At 33.2% G+C, this 21,793-nt stretch overlaps 2 protein-coding genes across 2 annotated transcripts; one reads left to right on the top strand and one right to left on the bottom strand.

Moving 5' to 3' along the window:
• Positions 1 to 6,924: 6,924 nt before the first annotated feature.
• On the top strand, positions 6,925 to 8,572 carry LOC106107095. Its single transcript, XM_013287797.1, has 4 exons — positions 6,925 to 7,166; positions 7,428 to 7,638; positions 7,977 to 8,069; positions 8,244 to 8,572. The coding sequence occupies exons 1-4, from the start codon at positions 7,050 to 7,052 to the stop codon at positions 8,468 to 8,470; spliced, it is 648 nt and encodes a 215-aa protein (XP_013143251.1). The 5' UTR covers positions 6,925 to 7,049; the 3' UTR covers positions 8,471 to 8,572.
• A 6,633-nt stretch (positions 8,573 to 15,205) lies between these two features.
• Positions 15,206 to 20,887, bottom strand: LOC106106908. Its single transcript, XM_013287567.1, has 10 exons — positions 20,760 to 20,887; positions 20,575 to 20,632; positions 19,875 to 19,987; positions 19,471 to 19,679; positions 18,812 to 18,856; positions 18,446 to 18,630; positions 17,836 to 17,971; positions 17,330 to 17,492; positions 15,814 to 15,990; positions 15,206 to 15,356 (listed from the first exon to the last, which is right to left on the bottom strand). The coding sequence occupies exons 1-10, from the start codon at positions 20,885 to 20,887 to the stop codon at positions 15,317 to 15,319; spliced, it is 1,254 nt and encodes a 417-aa protein (XP_013143021.1). The 3' UTR covers positions 15,206 to 15,316.
• Between the last annotated feature and the right edge of the window lie 906 nt (positions 20,888 to 21,793).

The raw sequence follows: 21,793 nt of genomic DNA, 5'->3' as shown, positions 1-21,793 counted from the left end.
TATTTAAAAAAAATCGTGATCTCTACAATCAAATACTAGGTTCCCAATTCAAATGAAATAAAAGCTAACAAAATACTTAACTTAAAAAGGTTCTATAAAGTAATTGTGAAATTATTGTTTCTGAAAAAATGTAGACAATTAGTACAGCACTTAAAGCCTGCAATTCTTAGATCTCTCAATTATTTTCTATTCAAACTTTTAACTTCTGTAAGTTAAAATGTCGATAACGAGAACTATAGATAAAGTTAAGGGGGAAATTAAATGGGAAGAAAAAACTTTCATGAATAGTTAATGGATTACTTTGCAACAAAGTTTTTCATTCGACCCGAAAACTTTTCACTTGTGTTCAAAGTTTAGTTTAAGTTCTACGAGATTTTATAGCTTTAAAATGTTATCCGCTACTTTACTAAGTATTTTCTAGTAGGCTGTAGTTTTAAGAATTGTATCACTACATTCTTTACTAGCTTACAAATAGATTTTCGTAGGTTACATGAAATTTCACGAATTTACCACTCTAATTTCTGAAATCTTTGAATTTGACATTGGTAGAATTTGTAGCCTGAACTGCTGGATGGAACTTTGGCACAGATGTAGAAGAAAATCTGTAAGAACACATAGGCTAGTCACTTTTTTTATTTAACAGTGGTAGAGCCCGCTTTAACATCTTCGCACGAATGGGCCGGCTCGCCCGGTGTAATACCACGACCACACAGAAAACAGGCGTGGGAGCAATTCCGCGTTTCGTCTGATGAGTGTGGTGCCGGAGGCCTAACTTTAGTCCCTTTTCCTTTTCACTATTTTCTCAAGAGGAAGGAATGGGAAGGAAAAGTGGATTTGACGGTGGAGGAGACGCATAGGAAGGGGAAATGTCCTCTTTATGTGCGTCTCCTCCTCCGTCAATGAAGGGTAGGCGACGCATCTGCAATTGCGGATGTTTATGGGCAGCGGTCGCTTTCCATTTCGGTGGATTCAAGTGGCCACTTGCTCGTTTGCCACCTTATATTATAAAAAAAAAAATTCACGCGGACTAAGTTGCGGGCGGAAACACATCCATAAATGACTTATCGAACGAACAACGATGTTAAAAAGCACGTTTTTAGTAACTAAGACCTGGTTTAACAACGTATGCCAATAACTATAGTATGCCACAGGTATGTAATTGAAACTGTACGTGCTTGATAAACCGCTATCCATGTTAATTAGCCCGATACGAGCTTACGAGGTCTGCGGTTAGGGTGTTTACTCATTGTGAATACATCAGATTGAGACCGCACGTGACATGCTAATGTTAATCATGTAAGGTGCGTTTGAATTGTTTTTTTTTAAACAAATGCTGTATTCATGGAGCTTTTTTATAAGAAAAGGGGGCAATCGAGCGGCGGGAACACCGAGGTGGTCAACGACGCCCATGGACATCTGCAAGACCAGAGAAACTATAGACGCGTTGCCGGCCTTTGAAGAAATTGGAGAAATGCGGAAATACCGCAGAGTACTCTAAGTAAGAGGGCCACTAGGCTTCAGTGAACCACGCTCTACAAATTTTTACACAGATATGTAGGTTGTACGATATATTCCTGCTGTACTCAATACAATTAATTAGTATTACAAAACAATTGAACGGATCTCCATGAAATCTGACATAGTATTTAACCATTTCTTTATTTATTCGCGGAAGGAGTCGCAGACAAGGTAGGTGATGAATAAATTGTTACCTCAAGCGTAAACTTTTCTTTAGTTAAGTAGAGTTATGCAACGTAATCTTCTTAAAATCTCAGGATGTTATAAATATAATGTATTTATTAAATTATTAAAGCTTACACTAAACGTGAAATATTTCATTCATGTCGCAAAGACATCTATTGTTCGAAAACGTATTAAGGATAATCCCTTCACGTCTTGCCTCTAAAACTCCTGCTTGTTATTGTTATCAGAGGAACGTTGAATTTAATATACGAGTATTTAGCGGAGGCCTCTAACCATAATTTTAAACATTATATCTTTAAGTCCAATGAAAGGATATATCGATACAACTTTTTAAAAACTAGAAAATCTATACACATGTAATGAAATTGTAGTATTTGTAATTAAAAAGAAAAATTCTAGATTTCGGCAAGATGATGTATTTGCGTTACTGATAACAAAATCCCATTTATTTTTTTTTTGTCTGTCTGTTCGCAAGCCGCATTTGTTTCGGGTAATTTCCGAAACGGCTGGGCCGATTTCGCCGGGACTTTCACTGGAAGGTAGCTGACATAAAAAGGGATATTATAGACTACTTTATTTTTAATTCCGCGCTGTCAAAATGACGTAACTGGTGGTCCAAATTTGCGCTAACGAAGGTTGCAGGCCACAACTCGTATTGTAGTAAAATGTTTCATATGTAACGATCTTACATAATAATAAAGTATAGACTCTAGATGGGGATCGTTATTAAAAAGTATTAGACTAACATTATTAAACAATTTTTAGTTATAATTCTTATGAAATTGTTGATATATCCTTTTAGAGAATTTCTCTTGTATTAATTTAATGAGAAAATTCTTTGAAAATGCCTCAATTTCAATTTTCTGTGAGCACTCTATCGTGTAAAATGTCGCTGAAAAAATTCTTACATTCTTTTGTTTTAAAGGGATAAGACCGGAGAGGGAACAGCTTCCTTTCCAAGGGTGAGGTATTCGTGCCTTCAGTAAAATATCAATTGCTATCAAGTATGTACAAACAACTTAATTTAGGGTATGTTGGAGTACTTAGGGGATGTAATATAAGTATTCGTATGGATGATGGATAATAAGAAAACTGTTTTATACTATGTAGTTACAATCTCGTTTAAGAACTATTTTTAAAACCACGTGCTTTGTAGCACATAAGCGCTTTCCCTATTCATTTGACTTATTTAGATTTTAAACAAATAAATTAACTTCTTCGTATTTTCAATAACATTAACTAAATTACCTTTTTACGATTTGACAATATTTATACAAGAAATGTCTAAACAGAGCAAGTATGTGAATGGAGACAGTGAATTCACGAAGTAGACGGGGTCATTGAACTGCGTGCGGCGCGACGTCGCTACAGAATGGAGGGAATTAAGTAAGTGCCTCTTGCACTCTGATTTTTTTGCTGGGAAGTTTTTACGTATACGAAATTGTACAATATAAAAAAATGTAATTCCATAAATGTAGTTACTAAAGTTAACATTACTTTAACGTAAAATTTAACTGTTATGTTTAAACAAAGAGAGACACAAAATGTTTACTGCAACTGCCTTTATACACTCATCGACACATGCAAAAAGCAATTTTTAAAAATGGAATCAAATCTTTTTTTCTCTTTTAAATGACTGCACATAAATCGTGATTCTAATCGAGACAAAAGCAAATTTTTTTTCTTAATTAAAAGTAACTATTAATCTAAAAAAAGGTAATTTTTATACTTTACTTAAAATTCGCTAAAAGGTTGTACTCGTAGTTTGCTAAGCAATGTATTTTAAAAATAACTTAATTGAGAGTAAAAAAACAATCAATTTAACTATTGATGTTCACAAAATTACCTGGCGATTAATTTTACTTAAAATAATAGTTTTCGACAGCGACTCCGACTGCGGGAAATTAAATAAAAAACTTGATGAGCCTGCTTGTTCCTCCAAACAATGCTCTACATCTATGCCAAGTTTCATAGAGATCCGTTCAACTGTTTAGGTTACAAACAAACGAACATCAATCCATCTAAATTAAGTAAGGTATTTACATTATTATTTTTCATTTATATCATACTAGCTTTCGCCCGCGACTCCGTCCGCGTGGATTTAAAAAAAAGAAAAGTAAGTAGCCTATGTGTTCTTCCAGACTATCCTCTACATCCGTACCAAGTTTCATCGAAATCCGTTCATCCGTTTAGGCTACAAACTCTAACAAACATCCATCCATCTAAACTTTCGCATTTATAATATTAGTATGATTCTTATTGTTTATTAATATAGTAACCTTATAATGACAACCTTCTCTGTCTTACAATGTTGTCTCATTTTTTTATTTATTTAATTATTCTACTTAGAATCTAGACATTTGTAATTGAACAAAGGATTCTACGTTACGTCTCTTTTCTCCTGCTCTTTGTTTAAGGACAAAAGATAGTTTTATGGCATTTTTTTTCTTGTAATTAGCAAAGATACCGAGAGATCGCTGTAACAATGTCCGCCATGGATTATGAAGCAACCGCTCTTGCTGTAACCATTCATTTTACTGGAGCAGTGATGCATAACCATTTCTTTGTTTTGTTTAAAAAATTATATTTTATTTGTTAAATTCGCAAAAAATTGTATACTAAAATTGAATTATCATTTAGACTTATATTTTTTGATTTCAGTTATTTTATAATAATAGTTAGCTTTCGCCAGCGGTTCTGTCCGCGTGGAATTATAGAAAAACAACGTCTATGCCAACTTTTTAAATGTTCGTTTAGCCGTTTAGACTACATTTCTAAGAGTCATTTATCATTATAAACTTTCGCATTTATTACAATATAGTAAGATTTGGAAATAAAACCAATCTTATATTGCATGTCTACGAACGTAGCGTAGAGCATTGTACAGATTGCTACGAGTTCTACGAAAATTGTCTGTCGTAACTCTTAATGAAATAAATCGATGAAATTGTTCTCAAAATCACTATTTCAAACGTGTTATTAGTAATATGTAAGTTAAAAAATAAAATTCAAACGGCGTCATAATTAATTCGAATATAAAAATAAATTGCAAAAGTTGGGTACTTCAGAAAAAGCGAGTATGAATTCAGCCTCTCCATCACCACTGAGGGCAATTAACAAGTTCCTCTACCGAACGAAATTTATATCGTTTAATTAAATCTAGTACCGACAGACAAGTACCTTATAAATTTCACTCAAATATACCGCAGTCTGCAAAAAATCAGGAGAGCGTTGATTACAGCTAGGCTTTTAGACAACATTATTAATTACCGTCGAAACAAATGAAGACGTTTTCCTGATTTTAAATGTAAAAATAACGTAACATTTCAAAAGTAAAACAATTTTACGAAATAAAAGTCAATTATAACGAATTGCTATTAAATCTTTGAAGGCGCTGAATTGTCTGTCTAACTTTTTTTTTATAATATAATATAAGGTGGCAAACGAGCTAGGGGCCACCTGAATACACCGAAAGGGAAAGCGACCGCTGCCCATAAACATCCGCAATTGCAGATGCATTGCCTACCCTTAACGGAGGAGGAGACGCACATGAAGAGGGCTTTTTCCCTTCCTATGCGTCTCCTCCACCGTCAAATCCACTTTTCCTTCCCATCCCTTCCTCTTAAGAAAAGGGTGGAAAGGGAAAGGGACTAAAATTAGGCCTCCGGCACCACACTCATCAGACGAAACGCGGAATTGCTTCCACTTCACGCCTGTTTTCTGTATAGTCGTGGTATTACACCGGGCGAGCCGGCCCTACAGTGCGAAGATGTAAAAGCGGGCTCTACCACTGTTAAATAATTAACTAGTAATGATGTAAATATTTATTATTAATAATTGTGACTAAAGTCAAAAATGTGTGATAATCGAGTACATACTTAAGTCTTGTATTGTGTTGATAACAAATTACACAGAATTTATTCATAAGTAATGAATTTTAATGTTAAATGTGACGTCATCTCAAAATGTTCGCGGTATCTCCGCACGGTGTGTGTTATTTTAATTGTAGATAAGATCAAAACCCACATACTTATCATCGGCTATGGGGTAGGCAGAGACCTAAAAACCGGGCCATTTCCCTGGTTTTTATAGTACAATCAGGTATTTTTAATATTTAAAAAAACAACTAAAGCAAAAATACAGTCCCAACTTCACCATTAGAGCGGGCGCACACCTTTGACTAAACTATCGCACAACAGTTGTGTGATTGTCGATTGTTTCGCAGCCAAATCAACTGTTTAGTTGTACAACTAAAAATCGAGTAGTGTGCGCATCTCCATAAGCTCATATGAATCAAAGTGAAAGTAAACAGTTGTGTGATAGATGCGATACGGAGAATAATTATTTATTATATGGCATTCACTAGTTACTCAAACCGTATAGTTACAGAACGGGAATGTACCAATTAGTCATCAAGTAGTCCACCTAGTAATCAATAGTGTTATACACACACGCTTGTGGGTCAATCAATTACAACGAAGTCCACTCCAATCACTTACCGTTTTAATATAAATAACTAAAGGGTAGTCTACACGTGACTAATTCAAAGATAATTTTGATTTTATGTTTGTTTATTATAAACTGAAAAGTATTAATTTGTATAATGTATTTACTATAATATAATATACCCTTATGTTAGCAATTAGTTTCGCTATAAAGTATCACAATGTCGTCTCTCACAATGTTTGCTCAGATCTTTAAAACTATGTGATGGATTTTAATGCATTTCAATAGAAAGAGTAACTCAAGAGGCAGGTTTTTAAACACATATAAAGTATAGTAAGTATAAAACTATACATGTTATATAGTAGAGAAATATTGACATTTTTAGAGGTTTCTAATGTAATGTAAATAAACACCTTTTGCTATCAACATTGGACTCGTGCAAGGCCGAAACGGGCCGCTAGTGGACTATATATTGTGTTTTTATTTGACTTCTTAAACTCGAGTAAAGCTGAGTTGAGTTGCTTGTATAATTAGTAACAATATATATTTACTTTTATAAGAGTTCAATGAAAACAATATAATAGTGAAAGGTTTTTTTTATTTCTCTTCTATTCACTACAATTAGACAAATGCCAATCGACAAGCTTTTATCTTAATGAAAATAATGACCATATAAGTTATTAAGAAAGTATTAATTTTCATCTCCACTATATCCTAACAGCTTAAGGATTTGCATACCATATATATTTTCATTAAACATTGTCAGATTAGACGATGCCGTCATTCTGTTCTAAGCCTTATAATCGCTTAAGAGCGTACACTTTAGATAACTTCAGTCGTTATTTATATTTCAGTCAGTCCTCTGAAAAGTATCACTGTAACCAGTTTAAAACATCAACATGTTGCGTTGTTTATTTTTAGTTTGTTTTCTATCATCCGCTATAGGGATTGTAATCCGCGATGGTAGCTGTGATTGGGAAAATATTGCATCTGTCAAATCTTTAAACATCACAGAGGTATGTCATTTTCTTTAATCAAATTTTAATAAATCGAAATTATTTTTAATTAAATTTTAATGAACTAAATTATAAAAGTTTTGTCTAACTTTTTGAAGTTCTTTCATATTACTCGTTTTAAATAAATGTAGATTACTTAGATTAAGATAAATCTAAGCTTTGAAAATCAAATTTAAGAAGTGAATCAGACAAGACTTTTTTTAAACACTTTCATGTAATCATTTCAATTCTTTAAATATCCTTTAACATAAACGTTTACAGTTACTAGGAGAATGGCATCAAATACAACACATAGAGAATCCGTTGGACACAGGAGAATGTTCTACTTTGACGTTAGCTGTTGAAAATGACAATACTACGTCATACGTGACCCTTGCACACCGAGAGGTGCATGGCACTCACGTACACGACACCAGAGGTCTTATTTTAATAGTCAATGAAACATTAGGATTGTTTAACATGGCTTATCAAAGTAAGTGATAATTAATTATCAATTATATACGCCAGTCGCGATGACGAGTTCCCTGATGTTAAAAAGAGTATCCAATAGATACTGGCAATACTTGGGTTGTTGAAACCTAGTTGACCGAAGCAATGATAATCAAAGAAGAGGTAATTTCCTTTTCTTATCATCTCTTCCTTTCTATTCATAAAATTCACTTCTATTTTCTCGTCCCATCTTTTCTCTATTGTATAAATAAAAAGAAATACTAGTGTCCGACCTCTGGTACCACTGTCTTATAAGCTGGCAGCCTTCAGTTGTCAAAGATACAGTTTATAATCATTTTTAAAACGTTTTTATTTTTACAGATTATACCTTCGATACAGTCGTGTTGGGCGTTAATCCTGCAAAGCATGTGGTGCTTTACTCATGTGCAGGAATCAACGCAACTCAATCTGCTGGTAAGTTTTATTTAAATATTGCACTATATTCGTTTTATTTAATGGTTATTTAGTGGCATCTTAGTTTAGGCATAAATTAACATGGTAAAAACCACGAAGCAAACATTATTACATTTTAATGAATCCATTAAAAACTGTTTAAAGACAACACTAACATAATGTTTCTTTTACCAGTTGTGGCTTGGGTTTATAGTAGAAGTACATCTCTGGAGCAAGCTGATAAAACAACTGTCGACGCCTTGATAAAAACAAACGAAGATCTTCAAAACGCAACATGGATTGAAATTAAACACACCAAAGAAGCTTGTAATATAAATGGAAGTTTCACCTTCGGAATATCACCAATACTTACACTCCTTGTTTTATTCATTGTTGGAAAGAACGGAATTATTTGTAACTAAATTATTGAATAAACTTTACAACTCTGATAAACATAGCTTTAAATTGAAACGTTTTCATTTTGTGTTAAAGACATAAACGTTGACAGACTCGTAAACCATTAATGTGCAATAAAAAATCTCAGGATTATTTTTTTTAATTTACTTCTCTTTCTGTTTCAACGATTTATAGATTGCTCAATGCTGTATGTGTACCTATCTTTATAACAAATCGCTTAAATAATAACATGAACAAATATCAATCGAATTAATCACATTTTAATGATTTTCAATGAATTTTAATGACATACAAATTTAAAGTCTATTTAAGATAAGTCCATCTAAAATATTCTTTAATTCTCAACGGAGAGTCTTATTGTTAACACTTGTATAATATTAAAAAAAATAGTTTTACAATGCTGCGTTTATTAGTGTCATTGTTTTTAATTGCCTTTGTGTCGGGACAAATAACGCGCAATGGAACATGTAACTTTGGTAGCATACTAGCTGTGAGAGATTTAAATGTTACTCAGGTACGTACTTAATCTTAAGTAAGATAATCGAAAAGTTAAAATCTAGACTTTTAATATTCTTGATAAAATTTAACGTGTTGAAGTTTTCTTTATGGTATAAAAACTTGATTAAATACATTATTAAACTAAGAATAAAAAGACAAAACAAATCCAGAAATTGTAAACCTTTTCAGTTATCAGGCGACTGGTATCAAATCAAACGTATACCAAATACTCAAGAATGTGGAGCTTGTTCTACAACTAGCATTAAGGCAACGCCAGATTCCTCTAACATCACAATATCTAACAAGGAAATAAGTGATAAAAAAACTAAGTACAGAAATGGAACTATTCTTTTACCATTCGTGGTAAAAAGTACTTTCCAAGGACAATTTACCATAAATTACGAAGGTAAATAAAAAAATGTTTATCAGTATTTTATATCAAACTTTATGTATAAACTAGCTGTTCCCGGGCGGCTTCATTAGCATGAAATTATGAAAATTTTATTGTATTGTTTATATTTTTTAAATTACCAATAGCAAATGTCAAAATGATATGACATGACAAACCTTAGCAATCTTGTTTCCTTAATGTTGGCAGCAACTTATGTTCTCTTTCCCACATTAGGGTTTTTATCCTTTTGGATCCTTTCCTTTTAGATAAAAGCCCTAATGTGGCAATAAATATTTTTATTTACCCCCTAAGTTTAATGGCGTTTAAATATATAGCCTAAAGCGTGACGCAAGTGTAGGTTTTTTTTATTAAAAAAATAATTATTCAAAAATATGCTGCAATTGCTGACATCTTATGCAACAAAGAAGTTCGTTTACGCTTTATTATAATAAGTATAGATAAAAATTCTGTTTCAGATATAATCTACAATTCAATTTTATTGGCAACGAATTATACCGACTACGCCGTGATTTATAGTTGCAAAAATATTAATGAGTTTTCGAAAAATAGTAAGTTTCTGTATATATTAATTATTTATTTTTTTTAATTTAACTTCAATGTCAAAATCTAGAAAAAAAACCGTTAATTTTAGTTCATTAAAGTCTGATTAAAATCAACTGAAAATTACATCGCAAAAACAAAGACTTTATTTGAATTTTAATGGATGCGTTCTTAACTTTTATTATATTTGCAGTATGGGCCTGGGTGCTAAGTAGGAATTCGACATTAAGTAAAAATGAAGAGAAGGTTATAGAATCTATTATCAACGGAAATGAAGACCTCAAGAACGCCGCATGGACAATTCCAGAACATTCTAAGAAAGCTTGTGATCCGAACTCAAGCGTAACATTCATATTGTCTCCTATATTAATTTTATTGGTAGTAGCTGTTACTAGCAAAGATATTTTTTAATTATTCTTAATTTTTAGCTTTTAACAAATCAAAGGTAAAGTAAAATAAATATTTGGATAATTTTTTTTTACCAAACGTTTGCATGTTTATTTGTTCCAACTTCAAAATAAATAAGGTTTTGATTTTTGTTTATTTTGTTATACATTATCCTAACCCAATAACAATCTAAAAATAACTTTATTCAGTAATGGAATATTACGATTATAAAATGCACTTTCTGTATGATGAAATACAACACTTGTACTTTCCCGCAAGGACAAGTGCGTACTCAACAAACAATAGATACACTGAACTAATACACACTTGAAAGATAACCACTAGATAACAAACTATGACTAACACTGACTAAACCATCATAAAACAGGCACACCACTATTGTGAATGACTAAATAATTTATGACAAGAAACCTCAAGGATTTCAAGCCAGCCGATGATCTAAGTTATGTTTTGTCCTACTAGCTAAAATTAACATGGCGTTCGAAGTAATTTTTGTATCAAATTTACATTTTACTTTTCACTATAGGGAGAGCATCTCACCTACTTCTACCGCTCATGGTTATGTACTTTAAATAAAACACATACAGACAAATCTATTTGGGAATTCCCTAAATAATAATATCTGGCTATCGCCCATAATTCTGTCGTCGTGGAATTACAAAAACAAAACAAAAGTAGCCTATGTGTTCTTCTAGACTGTTTTACATTTATGCCACAATAAATCGATATCTGTTCAGCCGTTTAGGCGGTAAATCAAACAACCATTCATTCCAACTTTCGTAAATAATATTTGTACAAAGACAATGAAAAAAGTAACTTTAGTATTTGGTCTACCTGTTCATAGTAAAAGGACCTGTTGTTCATTAAATCTATGAAATGTTATTTTCCATTTCCCCGGTGAAAATTCGAGAATGTCCCGAGGAGGTTTACTGAGGACAAATCCTAGGTTTAGTCTTGACAGCGACCATTCGCATACTGCAGTCTTTACTCTGTGTGACAAGTAAAAAGATATAGCGTATATTGATTTGTACACCGTAGCAGAAAAAAGTGTACTGGGAAATATTATTTGAACAGATAATAGACACCTGGTGCTTCTGAACTACCAAGAAAACATATGATGTGATTATTTCGAGTAAAAACACAGTTACTGGCTATTTTAAAATTCAGACTAAAAGTAATTTGCGAAGAAGTTAAGTTAAAAAATGGCATATTAATTTTGCATCTTTTACTATTTTTTGTTATAAAATTCTATTAAAAATCAACAGATATTAGATGTAAGTCGAAATAATGTAGTAAGTTACAGAAGTTTGTGACTTGTACCACATTTTACGCAATGGCGATGAAAAGTAAGGAAAGCCGCATATAAGCTACATGGAGACGAAATGAGCGTGCGACGCGAGGCCCCACTATTGAACTCTGAGGCACGGAGAGTTAGCAAAAAAATTAACCTAATAAATTGTAATATTTTATTTTGCTTTTGCAGAAAAAATGACTTAAACATACAGACAAAATGCTATTACATTTCTTAATGTTTACAAGAAAAAAGTATGTACCTCCAATATTTTAGATCCTAAAAAAAGTAAACCTCGGGCTTTTTGTTATATTTACTTTGTATCTGTCATAAATAATACATCTCTATATGTTTAGACTTTTTTTAATGTATTTACAAAATTTATTTCAACATTTAAACTGATTAATTAAAATAAGTTAGTTTTAAGGTTTTAACACCATTAATTAAAAGAAGTTGGTCGTATTTTGCTGTCTGTACATTTCAAGTTCATTAACCTGTCGATGACGTCAGTGTCATTAGAGTGGAGTGTTGCACTATGTCGCCTATTGTACAGCACTCGTTTCATGCCCTTTTATACAATATGCTCCAAGTACGTATTACTCTTTAAAATAATCTTTTATGTTTTTGTAGGTTTAATATTTCTAGTGATAGTGGTAATACCTTCCGGTAGAGGTAAACCTGGAGAGAGATGGATGGATTGCGTGAAAGGTGACATGATCAAGAAGGGAGTGACTGAGATGACGTATGATAGAGTTTTGTGGACGACAAAACCTGTTGCGTCACTACAGGATTCTGTATTCTAAAATCTTTAAGTTTTCTTTTGACATTACAAACAGATAGATTTAGTCAACATTCTGTTTTCTCACACATCGTGTGTGATTTTATTTAACTGTTGAAAAATGCAATACAGAAGCTAAAATCAATTTTGTTATATGTTACAGTCACGCAAAAAACACTTGGACGGAGTACGGGTTTTAGTTGGTTTTAGTTCAGAACCAAACAGAGGGCAAAACAAGTTGCCAGAACCGAGCGCAGTCAGCTCGTCGAGCCGGATAATTGTCGCAACGAGTGTCCGCCACAGAACTGTGCCAAAATTCAAATACGATTCACTCTGGTAATATTTTGCAAAAAATATTTCAAATGTAAATTTTACCCAAAGATATTTAAAAAAATATACAGACGAGGCATAGTGAATAAAATTTTTTCACCGGTCCTTGCTCTGAACAAAAGTTCTCAAGTTTAGTATTTTCATTATTGACATGTATCAAAACATTTTACAAAATTATAAAAAGCTCCATCTTTTGTTACAACAAAAAACTAATCAAATAAAAAAAGTGTTACGAAATGAAATATAAACGTTTACATATTATTTGAGGCAATTAATTCAAATACAATTAATTACATTAAAATAAGGTTTTGACTCAAAACTTTTGATACTAACAAGAGATAGCGTTAGTGAGATTATATGAAAAATATTTCAAGTAAGCGTCGACTATGTCCACTTACATTTTTGAATCTCTATGATTTTACCTCATGCAAGTTTCCGACACAGCTAACTGGTATACATTTAGCCAGACATTTAGACAATGCTAGTTTTGCATTCTCTTAGTGGAGATTTCTCAACTTCTATACTGATATTACGAGAGGAAAGAATTGTGTTTTTGTATTTATGTGTGTAAATAACTCAAAAACTACTGGAGTCATTACAAACATTCTTTCACCATTAAAAAGTAACGTTATCTCTTAGTAACATAGACCATATATTTTACTGTTTTTTTATTCCACGTCGATGAAGCCGCAAGCAACAATACTAAATATGCACAAACTACTCTGAATATGGCGTAAATATTATTATATAGGGTTTTCGTCCTCCAAATAACTCTATCATCCGTCATCCCAGTCATTACCTGGCCTAAATATGTATTGTTATTTAAAATATTTACAAGAAACATAGCAGAAAATTGATTTCGTTAACAAAATAAATTTAATACAACGGACTTTGTGTTTGTAAACGAATTTGTGAATCAAATAGTTTGGCAGCTGTCCGACAACGGACTAACTTAATTTGTCCTCTATCAGCTACAGCAATGCAGGTGGTTACTTCAATGCGACAAGCTTTAGGTATAAACAATTTAAATCTGTACTAGTTAAAATAATAAAGCGTAAACACATAATACTTCGTGGCGTAGGAAGTCAGCAAGCACAGCATATTTTTGAATAATACTTTCTTTAATAAAAATCCCTTCACGACACGCTTTAAGCAATACATTTTCACTCTACCATATTAAACTGGTAAATAAAATATAAATATGAGGTAAATAAATTGAAAAAAAAACCTTCATGTGGGAAAGGGACCATAAACTACAAACTGCCAACATCAAGGAAGCAAGGTTGCTATGGTTGTCATTTGTGCATTTGAATTTTGACATTTGTAATAGAAAATTTCGCAATTGTAAAAATACTTTTATGCGAATAAAGCCGCACGGAAGGGCTAGTTACATTGTAAAAGAGACTATCTAATATTCTAGTAGGTGTTTCCGTGCAGCCTCTAAAAAACTGTCAAATGCTTAAACGACGCAGGCCTTTACCCTTGACTAACAATTATTACAGCAATTTTGCTCATATATTGCTACTGGTTTATAGCTTTTCTCTCTTTTTGCCGTGATGGAAATATCCTGAAAATATGTAGCCTAAGCGAGTCGTAAGGGTAAGGCTTTTTGTAAAGAATGATTTATTCAAAAAAGGCTTGTGATTGCTGACAGCATTTATGACAAAGCGCACACATTTGACTAAACTATCGCACAACTGTTTTGCGATTGTCGATTGCCTCGCAGCGAATTCAACTGTTTAGTTGCACAACTAAAAATCGAGTAATGTGTACCTCCATATAAGCTTATAGGAATTAAAGCGAAATTAAACATTTGTGCAAAAGTTTTGTTAAAGTGTGCGCGCGCTCTTATTATTCAGTAAAGTATAGTTAGACGTTATTTGCAAACGTAATTGCAGATAATGGACAGGAGTCCACCTATAGAACCCTTCTTTAACTTCTGTTAAAAAAAAAGAAACGATAAATCATTTGCATATGAAATAAATAAATATTGAACAAAGGTAAATAAAACATGGAACTGTGCAATATATTTCGACGTATAATTGTTTTGAAAGGAAATTATTTATAACGAAAGCGGATATTCTGTGTATTATAATACAGTGTTACACACCACCGGTTCAATTTCACGAGAGAATGAGTTTTGCTTGCTAAATAATTATACTTCACATCCAATTTTCGGTCTCAACTAAATCCATTTGATATAATTATGTTTTCTTCTCGTTGTGGTGATTATCCATTAGATCCCTATTCTCTATTACATTTGTAAAATTGTGTTGAAACTCTACATTATGTGTCTTACTACTATGTTTTAGGGCCTGTCCCACAATTTTTGTAAATTGTCAAACAATGCAACATTTAAAATATGTGATGGTAGTATCGAATTTTGGTACTCTATCAGACGGTGACGTCACTTTTAAGCTATCTTAGCAAGTGGTGGGACAGACCCTTAGTGTTTTAATTTGTCTTTAAAATAAAAGTCCGTCTCCACTGGCATGTGTTATACTGATTATAAAGGGAAAATATGTTCTTGTACATTTGTCTAATTTCAATTCGATTCCAATCGATTTGTTGATGCATTTGCTTTTGAATCTATTTTACAAACTTGTACCGCGATTTTGCAACCTATAGTAAATTCTGAAAAAAGAAACAAGTAACTAGTTATATTTAAAGGAAACAATCATCTATACTACAATAATAAAGCGTAAACACACACATCTTTGTTGCTTTAAATGAAAAATAATATGCTGTAATTGCTGAAATTACAGCATATTATTTTTCATAATAATTATTTTTTAACAAAACGCCCTACACTTACGTCACGCTTTAGGCTATATATTTTCACGCCGTTAAACTTAGGGGGCAAATATTTTGGATAAAAACCCTAATGTAGGAAAGAGATCATATGTTGCTGCCAACATCAAGGAAGCAAAGTTGTCATGGTTTATCATCGTCATGTTATTTTAACATTTGCAATTGGTAATTTGACACATGTAAACAATAAAATAAAACTTTCATAATTTTATGCGGATGAAGTCGCACGGGAACAGTTAGTTTATTATATTAACGCAATTAAATTTTCATATAAACATACCGTTCTATAAGCATGATAGAAATACCGGAAACATATCCGATGGCCAGCAGTATAAAGGCCGGGGCCGCGCCGCCCAACGCCAGCGCTCGCGGTACGCTACCCTCACAAGAAACGTCGGGTGACCGTGTACGATATTGAATACAGGACAATATACCACGCTCGCGTAGACGCAGCAAACTGGAACAATCATACTAATACTATAAATGTAAAAGTTTAGATGGATGGATGGATATTTGTTTGAGTTTGTAGCCTAAATGGCTGAACCGATTTCGATGAAATTTGGTATGAACGTAGAGGATAGTCTGGAAGAATACATAGGCAACTTACTTTAGCTTTTTTTTTAAATCCACGTCGACGGAGTCGCGAGTGAATACTAGTTTACAATAGTTGTATCTAAGCTTCCTTGTAATGCATTCTTTAACCAAAATGTATTACAAATGTTTGCGTTAGAGTGGCAAGAACATTTTCGTTACATCACCTTTTTAAGAGCGTGTGCAGACCTGAAACTAAACTATCGCACAACTGTTTTCTCGCACTTTGATTCCTACGATCTTATATGGAGGTGCACAATGCTAGATTTTTAGTTACAACTAAACAGTTGAATGGGCTGCGAAACAATTGACAGTCGCACGACAGTCGTGCCATACTTTAGTCAAAGGTCTGCGCCCGCTCTTAAGCCTAAAGGTATCACAAATATTTTTCATAACAGTCATGAGAACATTTGTAACATCATCTTTTAGCGAGATTTTTGTTGCATTTTATGCCCGGTAGGGGCGCTGCTCAAGTAATAATTTCAACGATCTTGAGAAAACGTTCTTTCGAATATTCTGGATAAGTCCCATTTACTATTTAAAATTAAGGTTTCTCGAGCCAATTTTTAATAAATAAGATTGTGTTTATGTAATTTTTCATCTTTTCGTATTTTGTAAGCTTATATCAGAAAGAAATAAACAAATGGGAATTTTAGTTATAATATATGATTAATAAAATCAAGTGAACTGCGGACTTCGTGATTTAATAACCTAATTTAATTATATTTGCTTATTAGAGCATTTTTAAAAATCACCTCCGTTCTTGATTAGTTTGAACTGACCTATTTATTGAATAAAAATACTGGTCAGAACATTACCCGCCGACCGTTTGTATACCTATCAAAGTTGGTTAGAATTTTTCATTTCAAATATCCCCCCTAGATTTAATACTAAATTTAGGAAAATATGCAAATGATTTTTAACACTGATAATCTAACTAAATTAAATACCCTTGCTAATTTTATTAAAAGCACGCGCACACCTTTGACTAAAATATCTCACTGTTTTGCCTCACTTTAATTCTTATGAGCTGATATGGAGGTGCTCACACTATTCGATTTTTAGTTGTGCAACTAAACAGTTGAATTAGCTGCGAAACAACTGACAATCGCACAACCGTTGTATGACAGTTTAGTCTAAGTTCTACGCCCGCTCTAATTGTAAAAGGTTCTTGCACGCAGCATTTTACAGTACAAAACAGGTACCTCCAAACAAAAAACTCTTTATAAGGACTGTCCTTTTGCAAGCAAACGTACAAAAGTGTCTTCTCCATAGATTGTAATGACCCGAGCTCGCACAATTCACTCTGAGTGAATGTGCGCGATATCAGAGTGTTTGCGCTGTCCACTTCGGTGTGATATGCATAACCTGGGAATGAGATTAAATCAATTTTTACCACAATTAATTATGAACGTCTTCTACTGCACTAAAAGCGGGCGCACGCCTTTGGCCATAGGGTACTTATTAACTTTTCTTTTAATCCGCGCGAACGGAGTCGCAAGCGAAAATTATTATAAATGTGAAAATTTTGATGGATGGATGCTTGTTAGAGTTTGTAACCTAAACGGCTGAACGGATTTCGATGAAATTTGGTATAGATGTAGACGATAGTCTGGAAGAACACATAGGCTACTCATTTTCGTTTTATTTTATTACACGCGGACGGAGTCGCGGGCGAAAGCTAGTAAAATAATAAAATAAAACTCTGTACCTCCTGCCTTAACCATTTCGATCCCCTTTTCCAAAGGCACTAATAACGGCTCTCCTTTCTTTTTATTGAAAACTTTCCTTTGTCTTAGTTCGTCCTCTATTTTCGAGTTCCTCTTGTTGTAATAATAGTCCGGCATCTGCAATTTGAGATCATAATGAAAAATTGCTTCAGTACTTGCAATAACTTTTCCTTTAAAAGCTTTTTACTGTTTTTGTACTGTAAAGCACATATAAAGCAAACTTTAAAAGTTCATGTTTAATTTTTTCTAGAAGTTAAAAGCACTATACATTTAAAGACCAGTTTCGAGTACACATAGCTCTGATAATCGCCTACAATAGAAAATGGTACTCTAAAAGAAGAAGAAAGGACAGATCAGAAGAAGCATTCTTAGCTAAATTCACTGCACCTACGTACCGGTATTTTATTAGACTGGGATACAAATGAAAAGAAAACTAAAATTTGTCTCCAGGACATACACTCATCATTTGAATCGGGAAAATCCATTCACTTCACGCTTGATTGGTATATGTTTCATTATGGGTTAGATCTTCGGCATGATCGTGGTACTGCATTATTAGACTCCTGAATGGTACTATTCAAGATAATTTACCTGCAGCCATGACCGAGTATAACCAATATCTTCGTAGATGAGTTGCAAGGGACTCTCTAGCAGTTCCTTCAAAGAGTTGATAGAAGGCGGTGGACCGCTCAGCAGCCAACTCACCACACTGCTCGTGTAGTAGTTGTAGATCAGGACACATGATATCCCTGTCACTAGGATTATCAGCTTACCTGCTGAAATTAAAGGGTATCTAATTTGTTATTGTGGTAATGCAAATATTTTTATACTTCTCTATTATTAGCATTGACAAGCATTGAAGGGATACAAATTGTACACTAGTGTAACTTCAGTATTTTATATCTTAAGCCCATTGAGAAAGTTCACTAGTCTCTGTGTTCTTAAAAGATGTTATACCTGTTGTAGTTCTTCTCGTTGTTATTTCACTGTTATCCTCGAAAACTATGAAAATAAAATAATAATCAGTAATTATCACATCGTCGTGTAAAATACAATTAATGTCTTTAACGCGCTGAAGAGGTAATGTCCGCTTTAACATCTTAGCACCACAGGGCCGGCACGCCCGGTGTAATACCACGACCACACAGAAGACAGGCGTGAAATGGAACCAATGCCGTGTTACGTCTGATGAGTGTGGTGCCGGAGGCCTAATTTAAGTCCCTTTCTCTTTACCACCCTTTTCTTATGAGAGGATAGGAAGGGGAAGTGGATTTGACGATAGAGGAGATGCATAGGAAGAGGAAATATCCTCTTTATGTGCAACTCCTCCTCCGTCGGATAAGGGTAGGCGACGCATCTGCAATTGCAGATGACTATGGGCAGCGGTCGCTTCGCCATTTTGGCGGATTCAGGTGGCCGCTTGCTCCTCTGTTATGTTATACATCATATGTTATAAAAAAGAAAGACAAAAAGAAAAATCTTTCTTGCTTACATTATAAGAGCGAAAGTTTATATAGAGAGGATCACGCCGAAAGGCTTACATGTATAACATAACATGGAACCACACAGTCCGCTGTTAGAGTTTTTTTTTTAATGTATTATAAATCAACACTTACATTGTTGACAAAAGGACGCAATTACAGAAAAGACTGCAAACTGTACAGATGATGGTCGATTTTCTATCTTTGATGACGTCACTAGCAGCAGCATACATAACACGCCCACAGCTAGAACGCATAGCCAAGCTCCAGACGACAACGGCGTAAGGAACTGATTCTCAAATTTACCAGGACCATATGTCGGAATTCTATAGTAATACCTTGTTCTAAAACAGTAGGAATGTTATTTTTTAATTTTCAAATCGTACACTTATTTATGTTCTGCCCCTTGGTTAAATTAACCCATGATGCCTTGCGCTTGCACGTAGAATCACAGATTCATCCAATAAATTACGATGTAACCATATTAATTTGTTTTCCGCTATTTACAAACTATTAGAGAAAACTTCTATTCTACTTACTCTATCGAAGTCAGGGGTGGATAAAGTATATCTAAATAACCAAGTGTAAAATTTAACATCCGAATTACAGGTGATATATCCGCTTCCCTGAAGTACAATGAGTTTGTGACAGCCTGTACAAAGTTAAAAATAATATAAATGACTAGAAACACTAACGATAAGTACAAATCTTACTTGTCTATACTATTATAATAAAGCGTAAACACACACTTCTTTATTGCCTAAGATGTCAGCAATCACAGCATATTTTCGAATAATTATTTTTTTAATAAAAAGCCCTACACTTACGTCACGCTTTAGGATATATATTTTTACGCCGTTAAACTTAGGGGTAAATATTATGGATAAAAACCCTAATTTGGGAAAGAGACCATAAGTTGTTGTCAACATCAAGGAAGCAAGGTCGCCGTGGTTTGACATTATGTTGTCATTTTGACATTTGCAATTGATAATTTGACAAATGTGAAAAATAAAATGATTTTTTTATAATTTTGAAGCGGGTGAAGTCGCATGGGAAAAACTAGTTACTAATATTATAAATGCGAAAGTTTAGATGGGTGGATGTTTGTTAGAGTTTACCTTATAAACGGCCAAACATTTAGCATAAATGTAGAGCACAGTCGAAAAGAACACATAGCCTGGCTTTTTTTTATTTCACGCTAATAGAGTCGCGGGCGACTAGTACATACATAATACTTACAACAGATGATTTTTGATTATAGTTTCCTATCCATCTGTCTACTACCAAATATTCATATCTGTAACAATAAATAACAGTAAATAACCCTAGCAGTTTGATTTGGTCATCCGACTTAACCAATTATTTACAGTCTCAGTGAGTACGCATATTTGATACATAAATACCTAAGACAAACATTCGAGTACCTAATGTTATGTATTTCTGACACGGCGTGTAGAACCATAGAAGATGTTCTGGTAACCACTGACAAGCCAAGCACTGGCTGTCTGCTGGCCACAACCTCAGGCCCAATGTTTTTTACACCTGGCGACATCTATAGCAAACATTGAAACCTGTATTAATACACAGAAAAAAATGCCGTTGTTATTGTTGTTGTTGGATTGTACTTACAACAATCACCATTCGCAACCTTAGTTTTTCAAAATTCCATCTCTTATAGTATTTGTATTTAGTTACAAAATTAAATTTTACATCTGAAAATGTTTTACAAAATAATCACTTTCCATTGTTTCTAAGTTAAACCAATGATTTTAACAATAATCATACCATTCCGTGGATTCCATTTGCCGATTTTAATTAATTTTAATTTTCCACCTTGAATCTTGCCAAAATTAAACACTTCGTAACAATTTACTTCTAAATCTATAAAGAATTAATTGAAATAAAATTAGGATAACCTAAATAAAAGCGAATTGTAGTAACAAAATAAAAATTATAATAAAAAAATACAGGCGAAGTGAGTACCTCCTTCTTTTGGGAAGTCAGTCAATAACAACTAAACTAGATTATGTTTTAGTGTATAAATGTGCCATGAAAATTATCTTATAAAAAAAATATACCAACCATTTGCCGTTGCTATTTTCATGTCAACATCAACACTCATGTTCAAATTATTAAATAAATCATACATCGATTCATCGAATACGTTGAAATTTCTCTTAATAGTATCTGAAGTATTCTTCATCGTTTCGTTCCAAACGATTGTGCTTTGAATGGTTACGAGCCATTTCCTTGGAGAATTAAAAAACATTTCTTGAGACGCCTGTGAGAAAGTTTTTACACTTCGTTCAATTCGAAGAAAAGTTTCTCGCAAACATGTTACAAAATTGACTAATAACCAGTACAACTTAGTTTTGATATGATTGAAAAGTATTTACATATAATAAAAGATTGCATTTTAAAACTAATAAAGAAATAAGTAACTATAATTCCTCTAATA

Source organism: Papilio polytes, unplaced genomic scaffold, assembly GCF_000836215.1.
Source record: "Papilio polytes unplaced genomic scaffold, Ppol_1.0 DF822067.1, whole genome shotgun sequence".
NCBI classification, from domain to species: Eukaryota; Metazoa; Arthropoda; class Insecta; order Lepidoptera; family Papilionidae; genus Papilio; species Papilio polytes.
Note: the sequence above shows the minus strand (reverse complement) of the source record. Positions and strands in the feature narration are given on the sequence as shown.

Coding starts and splice junctions, on each gene's coding strand:
- LOC106107095 (XM_013287797.1), top strand. CDS start 7,050: ATGTTGCGTTGTTTATTTTTAGTTTGTTTTCTATCATCCGCTATAGGG. Junction 7,639..7,976: donor GTTTAACATGGCTTATCAAA/GTAAGTGATAAT, acceptor TTATTTTTACAG/ATTATACCTTCGATACAGTC. Junction 8,070..8,243: donor CAACGCAACTCAATCTGCTG/GTAAGTTTTATT, acceptor TTCTTTTACCAG/TTGTGGCTTGGGTTTATAGT.
- LOC106106908 (XM_013287567.1), bottom strand. CDS start 20,887: ATGTCGCCAGGTGTAAAAAACATTGGGCCTGAGGTTGTGGCCAGCAGA. Junction 15,991..17,329: donor AAAGAGTTTTTTGTTTGGAG/GTACCTGTTTTG, acceptor TGATTGTTCCAG/TTTGCTGCGTCTACGCGAGC. Junction 15,357..15,813: donor TCTATCATGCTTATAGAACG/GTATGTTTATAT, acceptor TTCTTTTTTCAG/AATTTACTATAGGTTGCAAA.